The sequence below is a fragment of the Myotis brandtii genome, unplaced genomic scaffold, assembly GCF_000412655.1.
Source record: "Myotis brandtii unplaced genomic scaffold, ASM41265v1 scaffold62, whole genome shotgun sequence".
Taxonomy (NCBI): domain Eukaryota; kingdom Metazoa; phylum Chordata; class Mammalia; order Chiroptera; family Vespertilionidae; genus Myotis; species Myotis brandtii.
In genome coordinates this window covers 1,580,096-1,597,421 of record NW_005370366.1, presented here as the reverse complement: position 1 = coordinate 1,597,421, position 17,326 = coordinate 1,580,096, and the positions used below count along the sequence as shown (strand labels likewise).

The 17,326-nt window shown below is 37.9% G+C and overlaps 1 protein-coding gene across 6 annotated transcripts in view; it reads left to right on the top strand.

Annotated features, from left to right (window-relative positions):
* Positions 1-17,326, top strand: part of IFT88 (intraflagellar transport 88) — a 164,825-nt gene that overhangs the window by 31,085 nt on the left and 116,414 nt on the right. For all 6 annotated transcript variants that reach the window (XM_005880004.2, XM_014528163.1, XM_014528160.1 and 3 more), the window contains 4 exons: positions 1,095-1,197; positions 1,903-2,017; positions 7,038-7,269; positions 16,229-16,299. In XM_005880004.2, coding sequence (XP_005880066.1) covers positions 1,095-1,197; positions 1,903-2,017; positions 7,038-7,269; positions 16,229-16,299 — 521 coding nt within the window. The remainder of the gene's footprint in view (positions 1-1,094; positions 1,198-1,902; positions 2,018-7,037; positions 7,270-16,228; positions 16,300-17,326) is intronic.

The window sequence follows — 17,326 nt, the reverse complement described above, 5'->3', positions numbered from 1 at the left end:
AGATCTTCTTTTGAACTTTATTTATTGATTGATTTGAAAAAGAGAGAGAAAAAATATTGATTTGTTGTTCCATTCAAAATATTGATTTATTTTTGTATCTATTGGTTGATTCTTGTATGTGCCCTGACTGGGGATCCAACCTGCAATTTTGGTGTATTGGGACCACACTCTAATCAACTGAGCTACCTGGCCAGGGCAAAGATCATTTTTTTATTTAGTTTTTTGATTAGTTGTTTTTAATAACTTAGTAAGTGCTCACCAGCCAGTGACTGTTTCTTGAAGACTGCTGATATTTATGCTCTGTTCAGTGTGGTTTCTTTAATGAGATTCTGATGTGACTTTTTGGCCTGTGAATTTCAAGAACTTCAGATGAGGCAAATAAGACAATGTTCTGTGAAGGTAGTAAAAAACAAAACAAAACTAATTTCTAGTAAAATTTCTTTAATTCTGAAAAGACAGTGCCTTGATAGGGCTGTTTAAAAGGGTATATTTTTAGTGGGAAAAGTCGTCGTATGTCAAACACATGGAAAAAAAGTACATTTGAAACTGATTAAGAATTTTTAGATGTTTACTATTTATAGATAATATTTTTTAATTCCATGATCAATTTATAATGATCATTTTTTTCCTATCTTCTAGGGAGATAATTTACAGTAACTTAATAACAAATTATAATTTTGCATGTAGAGAATCACTATTCAAATAAAGGTTTAAGATATTCCTAAATGAAGTTTAATTTATTTTTATGAAAAAAATTTGGTTCACTATTTTGCTTATTCCTTTTCTCACTAGCAACATTAAGAAGACACAGTTATTCTTTGTAGGTCTTCCTGAGATTAATGGATGGCAAATACTATGTAAAATAGAAAGAATACATAAAAAATTAATATGAAATTCAGAGATCAGCCTTACCTATATGAATGTTCTGGTTCATTTGGAATGCGAGATTTTCTGTCTCCTTCATTTCCTAATCGGTTGGATGTCTTGAGATGAGCAGCTAACTCTGTTATATGACTTTAATCTCTAAAAAGATTATGGGCAAAAGGGGCCTAAATGGTCATTATGTATCTTTTTGCAATATTTTCCTTCCTTAGGTTCTGTTCAACTTGGCCAGTCAGTATTCAGCTAATGAAATGTATGCTGAAGCACTAAACACATATCAAGTTATAGTGAAAAATAAGATGTTTATCAATGCAGGTAGGTGTTTATAGTCAGTTTGTCTAGTAAGTCTAGTTCTTTTGTAGTGTTCATTTATGTTTCCTCCCTGTACGGTTTCTTACAATGAAGTGACTTATGCTCTAAAACAAATTTGTATTTATATAGAGGTATCCTGCTTAAAAATACTATTAAAATCCACACAAATGCAAATGAGGAAATATAGTTGGTATGAGGTATATTACCTAATAATAAACAAAAAATGTGTTCTGTCATTACAAGTAGAATGAGCTATGGCAACCCCATCAAGTGTGCTTCCCCTTGTATAATTCATCCCCAAGAGTTTGTAGTTTATATCTAGCATGTACATTGTGTAAACTTTGGTAGCAGTATTAAAGTTTATTAATATCATTTTCTTGAATATGATATTAAAATGTGTGTAGCATTATTGGGTCTAATTTTAAAGTCCCATATTTTTCTTAGAAGAACACAACTCCAATTTTCTAATGTAAACCAGTTGTTTTCTAGTTGTATTTTTTAGGAATCCAACTGTCTTAAGTTCCATTTCCTTACATAATTAGTGTGTGGATACATGAAAATAGTATGACTATTTTTCAAGGGAGAATTTTAGATAATGCCTGAACCTTTATAACTTGATAACATCTTCAAAGAATATGAATTAATGTTATCTAAAATATCATAAAAAATGAAAAACATAGATATTATATATTCCTTTTTTTTAATTAGGAAGATTGAAAGTGAATATGGGAAATATTTATTTAAAGCAAAGAAATTATTCCAAAGCCATTAAATTCTACCGAATGGCATTAGATCAAATTCCAAGTGTCCATAAAGAAATGAGGTGAGTTTACATAATGATAACTTTGTAAAATTGTGTTATTTTCAGAAACAAGATAACTCTTCTGACCTGTTGTCAGTAGGTTGAACGTTTTGAGGTGTTTGTACAGGAGAGGTATTAGATTCATGTGATGTCTGTTCTTGCACACATTTGTATAAGGACAAGTAAAAGGCATAATATGTGATCAATTGAAATTAAACTAAACTACTTGGCCTATATAGGGGGTAATCACCAAATGCAGCTAACTGCCAACACAAAATCAAAACTTAGTCCTTTAGGACATACCAGACTAGAGTGCAAGGCTAGAAATTCAGACCCCCCTGACATTCATGCTATAGATTGAGAGTGAAATCATGGGAGGAAGGGATTGCTTCTGAATCTGAGAAGACAGGGTTAGAGAGGGAAAATTGGGATACTTTCTAATCCTACAATATTTCAAGAACAGACATAGTAAATTACCTTATGGTCTGGTAATAAATGTAGGAACATAGGTTTCCAGGATATTTACTGGTCATAATTTCTCCTAGTCCCAGTACACTCCCTCTGTGAAACTTAATTATTTGTAAATGCCACCTTCCGTGATAATTTGTTTTTAATTGTGCACAATATCTTATCATCATCAGTAAATATCTGGCTTATAAAACAGTGCCCTTGAAGTACTTTTAACCCAGGTGATGCCAAGAATTTGACCTTTTTAGAAGATGTATTTAGATAAAATATTAGATAGAATATATTAAGTACTTACTAATCAGGAATCAAGAGGTGCTGTAGTGCCCTAGCTAGTGTGCTCTGTGGTTAGAGCATCGGCCCAAGCACCAAAGGATCACCAGTTCCATTCCCAGTCAAGGGCATATACCTGGGTTGCAGGTTGCATCTCCAGCTTCAGTCAAGCCTGTGCAGGAGGCAATTAATCAGTGTTTCTCCCTCACATCAATGTTTCTCTCTTTTTCTCCCTCCCTCATTTTCTCCCTCCTTCTTTTCTACTCTCTTCAAATTAACAACAACAAAAAAGAGGTGATATAGTAATTAAGTTGAGGGAATAATTATTGAGAACAAGAATAGTCAGTAAAAGCATTATGAAGGAGGTGTAGTTGAGATAGGCGACTTAAGTGAAGAGGAAAAAAGGGGAAACATTCCAGACAAAAGGAACAACATAAGAAGAGTCAGGCAAATCAGTGTTCATGATCTGGTCAGAGAATTATGAATGAATGAATGTAGTTGAAACAGAGGGATTATGTTGAAAAGTAGTTAGAAATAAGATGAGATCATGGCCTTTAAAATGTCTATAATCAAAAGACAGGCAATAATATTGTTGAAGAGATGTGGAGAAATCGGAAACCATACATTGGTGATCTAAAATGGTATAGCCACTTTGGAATATAATTAGGCAATATCTTAAAAAGTTAAACATGGGTTTACTGTATGACCAGTGGTACTGTATATACCACTCTTAGGTACATACCCAAGAAAGTGAAAACATGTCACATATGATCCTATGTGAATGTTCATACATCATCATTCATAATTACCAAAAGAGGAACAATCAATGTCCATCAAGTAGGCTATGGATGAATGAAACGTGGTGTATTCGTACTATGGAATACTATTTGACAATATAAAAGGAATGAAGTGCTGACACATGCTATAGTATCAGGAACCTTTAAAATATTCTGCTGATAATCAAAAAACTTCAACAAACAAAAGCCCTGGACAAGACAGTTTCACAGGGGAGTTTTATCAAACATTCAAAGAAGAAATAAAACCTATCTTCCTCAGACTATTCCAAAAAATTCAAGAGGAGGGAGCACTTCCAAGCTCTTTCTACGAAGCCAGCATTACCCTAATCCCAAAACCAGATAACAAAGAAATAGAATTAGAGTCCAATATCCCTCATGAACATAGACACCAAAATCCTCAACAAAATTCTAGCAAGTTGAATCCAGCATTACATTAGAAAGATCATACACCATGACCAAGTGGAATTGATTCCAGAGATGCAAGGATGGTACAATATCCGCAAATCAATAAATGTGATACATCACATAAACAAAGTGAGAGATAAAAACCATATAATCATATCCATTGATGCAGAAGAAGCATTTGACAAAATCTAACAACCTTTCTTGATAAAAACTCTCAGCAACGTGGGAATAGAAGGATCATACCTCAACATAATAAAAGCCATATATGACAAACCCACAGCCAACATCATACTCAATTGGCAAAAACTAACACCATTTCCCCTAAAAACAGGAACAAGACAGGGATGCCCACTCTCACCACTCCTGTTCAACATAGTACTGGAAGTATTAGCCATTGCAATTAGACAAGAAGAAGAAATAAAAGGCATCCAAATTGGAAAAGAGGAAGTAAAACTGTCCTTATTTGCAGACGACATGATATTATACATACAAAACCCTAGAGACTCCATCAAAAAACTACTAGACTTAATACATGAATTTGGCAAAGTAGCAGGATACAAAATTAATGCCAAGAAATCTGAGGCATTTCTATACACCAATAGTGAACTTTCAGAAAGAGAGATTATAAAAACAATCCCATTTACCATCGCACCAAAAAAATTAAGCTACCTAGGAATAAACTTAACTAAAGAGGTAAAAGACCTCTACTCAGAAAACTACAGGACGTTGAAAAAAGAGATAGAGGAAGACATAAAGAGATGGAAGAACATACCATGTTCTTGGATTGGTAGAATCAACATCATTAAAATGTCCATACTACCCAAAGCAATCTATAAATTCAACGCACTTCCCATTAAAATACCAACGGCATATTTCACAGACCTAGAACGAACTCTCCAAAAATTCATCTGGAACAAAAAACGACCCCGAATAGCTGCAGCGATCCTGAGAAAGAAGAAAGTAGGTGGGATCTCAATACCAGATATCAAGCTGTATTACAAAGCCACTGTTCTCAAAACTGCCTGGTACTGGCACAAGAACAGACATATAGATCAATGGAATAGAATAGAGAGCCCAGAAATCAGCCCCAACCAATACGCTCAATTAATATTTGACAAAGGAGGCAAGAACATACAATGGAGCCAAGATAGTCTCTTCAATAAATGGTGTTGGGAAAATTGGACAGATATATGCAAGAAAATGAAACTAGACCACCAACTTACACCATACACAAGAATAAACTCAAAATGGATAAAGGACTTAAATGTACGACAGGAAACCATAAAAATTCTAGAAGAATCCAAAGGCAACAAAATCTCAGACATATGCCAAAGCAATTTCTTCACTGATACAGCTCCTAGGGCAGTTGAAACTAAAGAGAAAATGAACAAATGGGACTACATCAAAATAAAAAGCTTCTGCACAGCAAAAGAAACCATCAACAAAACAACAAGAAAACCCACTGCGTGGGAAAACATATTTGCCAACGTCATATCTGATAAGGGCCTAATCTCCAAAATTTATAGGGAACTCATACAACTTAACAAAAAGAAGATAAACAATCCAATCAAAAAATGGGCAAAGGATCTAAATAGACACCTTTCAAAAGAGGACATTCAGAAAGCCAAGAGACATATGAAAACATGCTCAAAGTCACTAATCATCCGAGAGATGCAAATCAAAACAACAATGAGGTACCATCTCACACCTGTCAGAATGGCTATCATCAACAAATCAACAAACGACAAGTGCTGGAGAGGATGTGGAGAAAAAGGAACACTTGTGCACTGCTGGTGGGAATGCAGACTGGTGCAGCCACTATGGAAGACAGTATGGAGTTTCCTCAAAAAACTGGAAATGGAACTCCCATTTGACCCTGTGATCCCACTTCTAGGAATATATCCCAAGAAACCAGAAACACCAATCAGAAAGGATATATGCACCCATATGTTCATAGCAGCACAATTCACCATAGCTAAGATCTGGAAACAGCCTAAGTGCCCATCAGTAGATGAATGGATTAGAAAACTGTGGTACATCTACACGATGGAATACTATGCTGCTGTAAAAAAGAAGGAACTCTTACCATTTGCAACAGCATGGATGGAACTGGAGAGCATTATGCTAAGTGAAATAAGCCAGTCAATGAAGGAAAAATACCACATGATCTCACACATTCATGGATAATAGAGACCATTATAAACTTTTGAACAATAATAGATACAGAGGCGCTGCTGCTGTAAAAAAAAAGGAATTCTTACCATTTGCAACAGCATGGATGGAACTGGAGAGCATTATGCTAAGTGAAATAAGCTCAGTGAAAGTACAGCGGGAAGGCAGGGGAGGGTTGGGGGGATAAGAGATCAACCAAAGGACTTGTATGCATGCATATAAGCACAACCAACAGACGCAAGACACTTGGTGGGGGCGGGGGCGGGTGAGGGCAATTGTCAGGGAATAGGAGGGGCCAGGGAGGAAGTCAATGGGGGGGAAAAAAGGAGACATAGGCACTACTATTTGTAATACCTTAAACAATAAAATAAAATTTAAAAAAAGATTCTGCTGATTGAGAGACATCAACACAAAAATGTCACATTTGTATGAGTCCATTTATATGCAGCATCTAGAAAAGGCAAATCCAGAGAAAAAGGAAGGAGGATAGGGCCCTGGCTGGGTAGCTCAGTTGGTTGACACATACATGAATTAAACAATGAATGCATAAATAAGTGAAACAATAAACTTATGTTTCTCTCTCTCTCTCTCTCTCTCTCTCTCTCCTCTCATAAAAGAAAGGAGGTTAGTATTGTCCAGGGCTGGAGGTGATAATGGGAGTGACAGCTGATGGCCACAGGTTTTCTTTCTAGGGTGATGGAAATTACTTAAGAGCATGGTTGTAGTTCCACAACTGTATGAATATAGTAGTTGTCATTGAAGCAAATACTGAAAACAAATAAATTTTATGATATGAGCCCAGTAGAGCTTTAGGAAAACAAAGCAAAATACTCAAGTAGAATAGAAATGAAGGGAACTATCTGTGGAGTGTCTGACTACTGTACTGAGGAGTTCAGATTTAAAGCTGATCCTTGTTTATTTCTCTTTAGGATTAAAATTATGCAGAACATTGGAGTTACATTTATTAAAACTGGCCAGTACTCTGATGCCATTAATTCGTTTGAGCACATAATGAGCATGGCACCAAACCTGAAGGCTGGCTTCAACCTCATTCTCAGTTACTTTGCTGTTGGAGATCGAGAGAAAATGAAGAAGGCTTTCCAAAAACTGATTGCTGTTCCATTAGAAATTGATGAAGATGATAAATACATTTCACCAAGTGTGAGTATGAGGAAGACTGGTAGCCAGCTCTTAGTATCCATGCTTTTCTTTTTCCAGAAATGAAAAAGTTGGAGTGGATGACTTCTTAGGTTTCTCCCAGCCCTGTATTAATGTATTTTTTTTTAAATATATGTTATTGAGTTTTTACAGAGAGGAAGGGAGAGGGAAAGGGATAGAGAGTTAGAAACATCGATGAGAGAGAAACATCGATTCAGCTGCCTCCTGCACATCTCCTACTGGGGATGTGCCCGCAACCCAGGTACATGCCCTTGACTGGAATCGAACCTGGGACCCTTCAGTCTGCAGGCTGACGCTCTATCCCAGGGGTGGGCAAACTTTTTGACTCGAGGGCCACAATGGGTTCTTAAACTGGACCGGAGGGCCGGAACAAAAGCATGGATGGAGTGTTTGTGTGAACTAATATAAATTCAAAGTAAACATCATTACATAAAAGGATACGATCTTTTTTTTTTTTTTTAGTTTTATTCATTTCAAACGGGCCGGATCTGGCCCGCGGGCTGTAGTTTGCCCACGGCTGCTCTATCCACTGAGCCAAACTGGTTTCGGCAATGTATTTTAATTAAGTAAGTTTAATTAATGCATTTTCATTTATTATTTAAATTAGTTTGAGAACGGGACTCCATTGAAATAGGGGTAGAAAGTATGGTTAAAACAGACTGCAGTTTCAGTCAGAAAAAAACAACAATATTAGGAAAAACAAGATTATGTGCCAGGAACCTGTAATACTCTCAAGAGTGAAAATAAATTTTTTTTTTTTAAAAAAAGAGCAATAGCCCTGGCCAGTGTTGGTCGGCAGTTAGAGTATTGGCCCACACACCTACCAGTCGCAGGTTCGATTCCCAGTCAAGAGCATGTACCTGGGTTCCAGATTCGATCCCCAGCCCTGGTCGGGGCATTGTGGGAGGCAGCCAATCAATGTGTCTCTCTCACATCAGTGTTTCTCTCTCTCCCTCCCCCTCTTCCTTCCACACTCTCTAAAAATCATGTAAAAAATATCCTTGAGTGAGGATTAACCAAAAAGAAAGGAAGGAAGGAAGGAAGGAAGGAAGGAAGGAAGGAAGGAAGGAAGGAAGGAAGAAAGGGAGTAATATAAAGCCTTTTAATTGTTTAGTTGAGCAGAGGGAACTTAAATCATATGTACTAAATACATCAAGAATAAAAATAAGTAATTAATCATCCTTACTCATAGAATTCAGCATAATACAAAAGTCATATTTTCAAAGACCTGAGCAGATACTATATAAAGTGAAAAAAAAAACAACCAAGTGAAAAATACTGATATACACTCATACTTAAACATAACCTGGAAGGAAGAATACCAAAATAGACACTGTATTTTCTGGAATAAGATTCTTTTTCTTTTTTTGTTATTAATATTCATATTCTTTTTATTTTTTTAAAATCTTTATAGTTGTCCCTCTTTTTTTCTCCTTTTGCCCCCTCTACCCAATTCCCACCCCACCCCAGGCCTTCACCACTCTATTGTCTGTGTCCATAGTTAATGCATATCCTATATAATAAAAGGCTAATATGCAAATTGACCGAACAGTGAAACAACCAGTCGCTATAATGTGCACTGACCACCATGGGGCAGACACTCAACACAGGAGCTGCCCTCTGGTGGTCAGTGCGCTCCAAAGGGGGAGCGCCACTCAGCCAGAAGCCCTGAGCCAGGCTCATGGCTGGCGAGCGCAATGGCGGTGGTGGGAGCCTCTCCCACCTCCATGGCAGCACTAAGGATGTCCAGCAGATGGCTTAGGCCCGCAAGCAGGCCTAAGCTGTCAGTCGGACATCCCCTGAGGGCTCCCAGACTGCAAGAGGGCGCAGGCCAGGCTGAGGGACCGCCCCCCCAAGTTCATGAATTTCGTGCACCGGGCCTCTAGTATGCATATAACATCCTTTGTTAATCTCTTCCGCCCTTCCCTCTGATATTCGTCAGTCTATTCCGTGTTTCCATGCCTCTGATTCTATTTTATATCACCAGTTTATTTTATTCTATAGATTTCTTATTCATTTATTTTTAGATTCAGTTGTTGATAGATATGTATTTATTGCCATTTTATAGTTCATATTGTTTATCTTTTTCTTCTTCTATTGCTTCTTCCTCTTCTTAAAGAATACCCTTCAACATTTCATGTAATACTGGTTTGGTGGTGATGAACTCCTTTAGCTTTTTCTTGTCTGTGAAGCTCTCTGACCTTCAATTTTAAATGATAGTTTTGCTGGGTAAAGTAATCTTGGTTGTAGGTCCTTGCTGTTCATCACTTTGAATATTTCTTGCCACCCCCTTCTGGCCTGCAAAGTTTCTGTTGAGAAATTTGCTAACAGTCGTATGGGTACTCCCTTGTAGGTAATTAACTGCTTTTCTCTTGCTGCTTTTAAGATTCCCCCCTTGTCTTTAACCCTTGGCATTTTATTTTATTTTATTTTTTAAATGTATTTCTTTATTGATTTCAGAGAGGAAGGGAGAAGGAGAGTGATAGAATCATCAATGATGAGAGAGAATCATTGATCGGCTGCCTCCTGCATGCCCCCCACTGGGGATCAAGCCCGCAACCCAGGCATGTGCCCTTGGCCGGAATTGAACCTGGGACCCTTTAATCCCCAGGCTGACGCTCTACCCACTGAACCAAGCCGGCCAGGGCTAACCCTTGGCATTTTAATTATGATGTGTCTTGGTTGGGCCTCTTTGGATTCCTCTGGATTGGGGCTTTCTGTGCTTCCTGGACTTGTAAGTCTATTTCTCTCACCAGGTAGAGGAAGTTTTCTGTCATTATTTCTTCGAATACGTTTTCAATATCTTGTTCTCTCTCTTCTCCTTCTGGCATCCCTATAATGAGAATGTTGTTGTTATTGAAGTTGTCCCAGAGGTTACTTGCACTATCTTCATTTTATTCTTTTTTCTTTTTGCTCTTCTGATTGGGTGTTTTTTGCTTCCTCGAAATTTGCTAACAGTCGTATGGGTACTCCCTTGTAGGTAATTAACTGCTTTTCTCTTGCTGCTTTTAAGATTCCCCCCTTGTCTTTAACCCTTGGCATTTTATTTTATTTTATTTTTTAAATGTATTTCTTTATTGATTTCAGAGAGGAAGGGAGAAGGAGAGTGATAGAATCATCAATGATGAGAGAGAATCATTGATCGGCTGCCTCCTGCATGCCCCCCACTGGGGATCAAGCCCGCAACCCAGGCATGTGCCCTTGGCCGGAATTGAACCTGGGACCCTTTAATCCCCAGGCTGACGCTCTACCCACTGAACCAAGCCGGCCAGGGCTAACCCTTGGCATTTTAATTATGATGTGTCTTGGTTGGGCCTCTTTGGATTCCTCTGGATTGGGGCTTTCTGTGCTTCCTGGACTTGTAAGTCTATTTCTCTCACCAGGTAGAGGAAGTTTTCTGTCATTATTTCTTCGAATACGTTTTCAATATCTTGTTCTCTCTCTTCTCCTTCTGGCATCCCTATAATGAGAATGTTGTTGTTATTGAAGTTGTCCCAGAGGTTACTTGCACTATCTTCATTTTATTCTTTTTGCTCTTCTGATTGGGTGTTTTTTGCTTCCTCATATTCCAGATTGTTGATTTGATTCTCAGAATCCTCTACTCTACTGTTGAATCCCTGTAAATTATTCTTTATTTCAGTTAGTGTATGCTTAATTTCAGACTGGTCCTTTTTCATGTCTTTGAAATTCTCACTAAGATCCTTGACAGTCTCACTAAGTCCCTTGAAGCTCTCATGAAGATCCTTCAGTAACCTTATAACTGTGGTTTTAAATTCTGTATCCAATAGTTTACTTGCTTCCATTTCTTTCATTTGTGACATATTTCTTTGTCTCCCCATTTTGGCTGCTTCCCTGTGTCTGTTTCTATGTACTAGGTGTACCGGTTAATAATGCAGATTTTGGAGCCCCTGCGAACTCGAGTGCCAGGAGGGACCTGCAACCCAGGCCCTTGGCCAGCCTAGAGCCCGGAAGCCCACCAGGAACACAGGGTTTTGACCCGCGCCAGCCCCAGTCGACCCAGTGGAAGCAGTCTGGTTGAACTGAAGCCAAAGCAGGACCTTTGCACCAGTGAGGGTGAAGAAGCTGATTTTTTAACCAGCTCGTCCTTTTCTGCAGATTCAAGCAACAGCGGCCTCCTGATCACCACACGCTCTGTCTGGGGAACAGTTACTGTGTGTGAAGCCTCCCTCCACCAGCCAGAAGAGCCACCACAGCTGTGAACAGCACCCACCAGAGGCCCTGCTATCAACGGAGGAGCCACTGCTACCACAACCGCCCAAGGAGCAACCACAGCCCGAGGAGCCACTGCCACCCAGGGAGCAGCCACTGAACGACTCAACAACTAGATATGTCAGTGAGATCAAACATGGGTAGACAAAGAAACCCCCAAAGGAAAGAGAAGGAGGACTCGCCAGAAAAGCAGCTAAGTGAGACAGAGGCATGCAACATGACGGAAAAAGAATTCAGAATAAGGGTCCTAGAGTACATGCACCGGTCGGAGGAAAAAATCAATACCATATGCAAGAAGCTAGAAGAAACAGATGAAAAAATCAACAACTTAAGTAAGGCCCAAGAAGAAATGAAGAGTGATATAGCTGCCATAAAAAACTCCATTGAAAGTATCAACAGTAGACTAGGAGAAGCGGAGGACCGAATTAGTGAATTAGAAGACAAGGAAGCAAAACACACCCAAACTATACTGCAAATGGAGAAAAAAATTAAAAGACAGGAGGAGAGCCTAAGGGAGCTTTGGGACAACATGAAACGAAACAACATACGAATAATAGGGGTGCCAGAACAACAGAAAGATGAACATGGATTAGAAAACCTATTCGAAGAAATAATATCAGAAAACTTCCCTGAGGTGGGGAAGAAAAAAGTCACACAAGCCCAGAGAGTCCCAAACAAGGTGAATCCGAAAAGACCCACACCAAGACACATCATAATTACCATGGCAAATGTTCAGGACAAAGAGAGAATCTTACAGGCTGCAAGAGAGAGACGGAAAGTTACATACAAGGGATCTCCCATTAGATTATCAAATGATTTCTCAACAGAAACACATCAGGCCAGAAAAGAATGGACAGAAATCTACAAAGTGATGCAAAGCAAAGGACTGAATCCAAGAATACTCTATCCAGCAAGGCTTTCATTCAAAATTGAAGGGGAAATAAGAAGCTTCACAGACAAAAAAAGGCTAAGGGAGTTTATCACCACCAAGCCAGCCATGCAAGAAATGCTAAAGGGACTGGTGTAAAAAGAAGAAATAACAAGCTCAGAAAGAAAACAGCCACACACACAAAAAAAGAAATGGCTACAAACAAGTACCTTTCAATAATAACTTTAAATGTAAACGGACTAAATGCTCCAACCAAAAGACATCGAGTGGCTGAATGGATAAAAAAACATGACCCATACATCTGCTGTCTACAAGAGACCCACCTCATTAGAAGGGACTCACACAGACTGAAAGTGAAGGGATGGAAAAATATCTTTCACGCAAATGGAAAGGAAAAGAAAGCTGGGGTAGCAATACTTATATCGGACAAAATACATCTCAAAGTGAAGGCCATAACCAGAGATAAGGAAGGCCACTTCATAATACTAAAGGGATCAATACAACAAGAAGATATAACCCTGGTAAACATATATGCACCCAATGCAGGAGCACCCAAATTCATAAAAAAACTCCTGGAAGATATCAAAGGAGAGATCGACAACAATACAATCATAGTAGGGGACTTTAATACACCACTGACACCACTGGATAAGCCCGCTAGACAAACAATCAGCAAAGAAACAGCAATCCTAAATGACTCACTAGATCAGATGGACTTAATTGACATCTTCAGAACACTTCACCCCAAAGCCATGGAATATACATTCCTCTCAGGTGCTCATGGGACATATTCAAAAATAGACCACATATTGGGTCACAAACAAAGTCTCCCCAAATTCAAGAAGATTGAAATCATAAAAAGCTTCTTCTCAGACCACGATGGCATAATGTTAGAAATAAACTACAATAAAAACAACCCAAAATACTCAAACACTTGGAAGCTGAATAGCATGTTATTAAATATTGATTGGGTTACCAATGAGATCAAAGAAGAAATTAAAAACATCCTGGAAACTAATGACAATGAAAACACAACAATCCAAAACCTTTGGGACACAATGAAAGCAGTCCTGAGAGGGAAGTTTATAGCTCTACAGGCCTACCTCAACAAACAAGAAAAAATGGTAGTAAATCATCTAAATCTACAGCTCAAAGAATTAGAAAGAGAGCAACAAGAAAACCCCAGAGTGAGCAGAAGGAAGGAGATAATAAAGATTAGAGCAGAAATAAATGACATAGAGACCAAAAAAACAATACAGAAAATCAATGAAACCAAGAGCTGGTTCTTTGAAAGGATAAACAAGATTGACAAACCTCTAGCCAGGCTCACCAAGAAGCAAAGAGAGAGGACCCAAATAAACAACATCAGAAATGATAGAGGCGAAATAACAACAGACCCCACAGAAATACAAATGATTGTTAAAAAATACTATGGACAGCTCTACTCCAACAAACTAGACAACCTGGAGGAAATGGACAAATTCCTAGAAAAATACAACATTCCAAAACTTAATCAGGAAGAATCTAAAAATCTCAATAGGCCAATAACTATGGAAGAAATTGAAGCAGTCATCAGAAAGCTTCCAGCAAACAAAAGCCCAGGACCAGATGGCTTCTCAGGGGAGTTTTACCAAACTTTCAAGGAAGAACTAAAACCTATCCTCCTCAGACTACTACAAAAAATTCAGGAGGAAGGAACACTTCCAAGCTCATTCTATGAAGCCAGCATCACCCTAATACCAAAACCAGGTAAAGACAACACAATGAAAGAGAATTACAGGCCAATATCCCTCATGAACATAGATGCCAAAATCCTCAACAAAATCTTAGCAAATCGGATCCAGCAGTACATCAGAAGGATCATACACCATGACCAAGTAGGATTTATCCCAGGAATGCAAGGATGGTACAACATCCGTAAATCAATAAACGTGATACATTACATAAACAAATTGAAAGAAAAAAACCACATAGTCATATCAATTGATGCAGAAAATTGGCTGAAGTTCCTGCTGACTCCTGCGGAAGCGGCGGGCGGCCTACTACACGCAATATTGCACTATGGGCTACTAGTGTAATTATAATAACCTACCTTACACTGTTGTGAGGGTTAAATGAGGTTATGCATGTGAAATGCTTAAAATAATACCTGGACTGTAGGAAGTTTGGGGTAAATGTTAACTATTATATATTACTTTCATATTGAGAAAAAATATTATATGTTGTGAAAAATCATCAGTTTTTAAAGAGGGAGTAGATATATGGCTTTTATTAAGTAATTGATGATCATTAAAGCATTTGTATTTGAGTTTGGCTAATGGGGAGCATAAGTAGACAGAAGGGAGAAATGAGTACCATCAGATATGTGTTCCTCTGGCTGCCTCCCTCTAATATTGGTTTAGGTTGGCTGTACTTCAACTAAAGTTTGCATCATCCTTCCAGATGGCTTTCTATACAAGACATTCACATTTCAGGTTCTAGCATCCACTTGCTCTACTTGGCCTTAATAATTGTGAGTCTATTTGAATTATCTATTTCATATTAGTGAATTGTAATAGTGTGTAATTATTAAACTGTTGGTCCAGTTGATCTAAGCTGTCAAATTTCTATGCATTATCATCATACAATGTCCCAATCTGGCTTTGGTTATTTTCTTTGCTCTAAAGTCTACTTTGTTTGAAATTATGTAGCCACTATAACATTTTAAGATTGTTTTCATGATATATATGTTTCATACTTTTGCTTTCAGCCTGCCTATGTTGTTTTATTTGAAACTAGAGGCCCGGTGCATGAGATTCGTGCACTTGGGGGCGTGGGGGACCTCAGCCCAGCCTGTGCCCTCTCGCAGTCCAGGACCCCTCGGGGGATGTCTGCCTGCCGGTTTAGACCTGATCCTGAGGCCGGCAGTCAGACATCCCTCTTGCAATCCGGGACCCCTCACTCCTTACCGCCCGCCTGCAGCAGAGACTGGAGAGGCTCCCACCACTGCCACTGCGCTTGCCAGCCATGAGCCCGGCTTCTGGCTGAGAGGCGCTCCTCCTGTGGGAATGCACTGACCACCAGGGGGCAGCTCCTGCATTGAGCGTCTGCCCCCTGGTGGTCAGTGCACATCATAGCAGCTGTTCGGTTGATTTGCATATTAGGGTTTTATTATATAGGATAAGTATTTTATACTTAGTAAATGGTTGTTTTCATTCACTTTGGCAATCTCTGTCTTATAATTGGTACAGTTTGACCATATATTTTAATCTAATTATTGCTATATTAGAGGTTAAGTGTGTAATTTTAATTTTTGTTTTATTACTTATTTTTGTTTGTTTCTGTTTTATTTTCCTGCTTATAGCAGGAGTTTTTTGGAATTCCATTTTTATTATTTTTTAATGTTTTTGAGTGTATCACTTCATATAGCATTTTTAGGATTACTCTAGGTATTACATTTGTATATATATTATTAAAGTCTACTGGTGTCATCATTTTACCAGTTCTAATAAAGTATCAAAATCTTGAAAAAGAATCCTCTGGTGAGGATTAACAAACAAAACACAAACAGAATTGACGATATTACACAGCTTCTGTGTACTAGGTCCTTTTCTGTCTAGCCTGACTTTTTTATCAGCTGCCCAGAATCTGTTAGTTCACTAGAGAATGTGACAGGTAATCAGAAATAAGAAAAAAAAACCTTCTACTTTACATAAGGGAAAGTGGTGTAGAAAGATTAATTTTCTGTTCATTTTCTACAACTAGTTAGTGATAAGGTTGAAATCCAAGTTCTTGATTTTTATTCGTGACTTGTTCTTTTTTCCCCCCAATTTTATTTCCCAGGATGATCCACATACTAACTTAGTGATTGAAGCTATAAAAAATGATCATCTAAGGCAAATGGAACGTGAAAGGTAATATTTGGGGCACTAAATAATTAAAACTTGATAATATTGGTTAAATTTATATAAAAGAGTTAAATGTGCATATGATTATTTCTTTGAAAACTTGTTATATGCACTATATTTCTTGAATAGTCTTACTGTTTCATCATTTCTATACTCTACTGGATTCTCTTTTTTCCTTCACAATAATCACATTACTCATTTGATTCCAGTTATTCTTCCTCAGTTACTCTTATTTCCTTGTAGCTTACTTTCCCTCTGTATTTGGTGCAACATTGGAATTTTGTTTACGTTACCTTTATTTTTAAAAAATTATATCTTTATGTGTTTTTGTCCAGCCTCCCAATTAAATTTCAACTCCCAAAGACAAAATTATTTCTATTTTATTCCTTCCTTCAGTCTGGTACCTAGTCTCTGCAAAGTATGTTTTGAAACTTCTAATACTTATTGAATATTCAACCTGTATATTAGCAGTATATCACATGATATACAGGGCCCTTAGTTGTTTTTTAATTGTGGTACAATACACATAACATAGAGTTTACCATCTTAACTATGGTGCATAATTCTTCATGGTTCTGTAGTATTAATTAAGTACATTCACAATGATTTGTAACAAGAACTTCCCCCAAATTCCTAAACTACAACTCTGTACCCATGAACAACTCTCCAGCATCCCCTTCCCAGTTCCTAGCACCCACCTTTCTACTTTTTGGTCTATGAATTTTGTCTGCTCTAGGAACCTTATATAGGTGAAACCACATTATTTGTCCTTTTGTGACTGTCTTATTTCACTTAGCATAGTGCCCTCAAGGTTCATCCATGTTGTAACAAGTGTCAGAATTTCCTTCCTTTTTAAGTCTGTACAATATTTCATTATATGTATGGAGGGCCCTTAATCTTTAGGAAGTAGTTTAACTTTTAAAATAAAACAGAGACTTGTACTTCTGGAGAGATAAGAATAGATGCACTTTCCCCTGTTCTTCTCACTAAGTCCAAATAACAACCCTGGAAATTACATGTAAAAAAAAAAAAT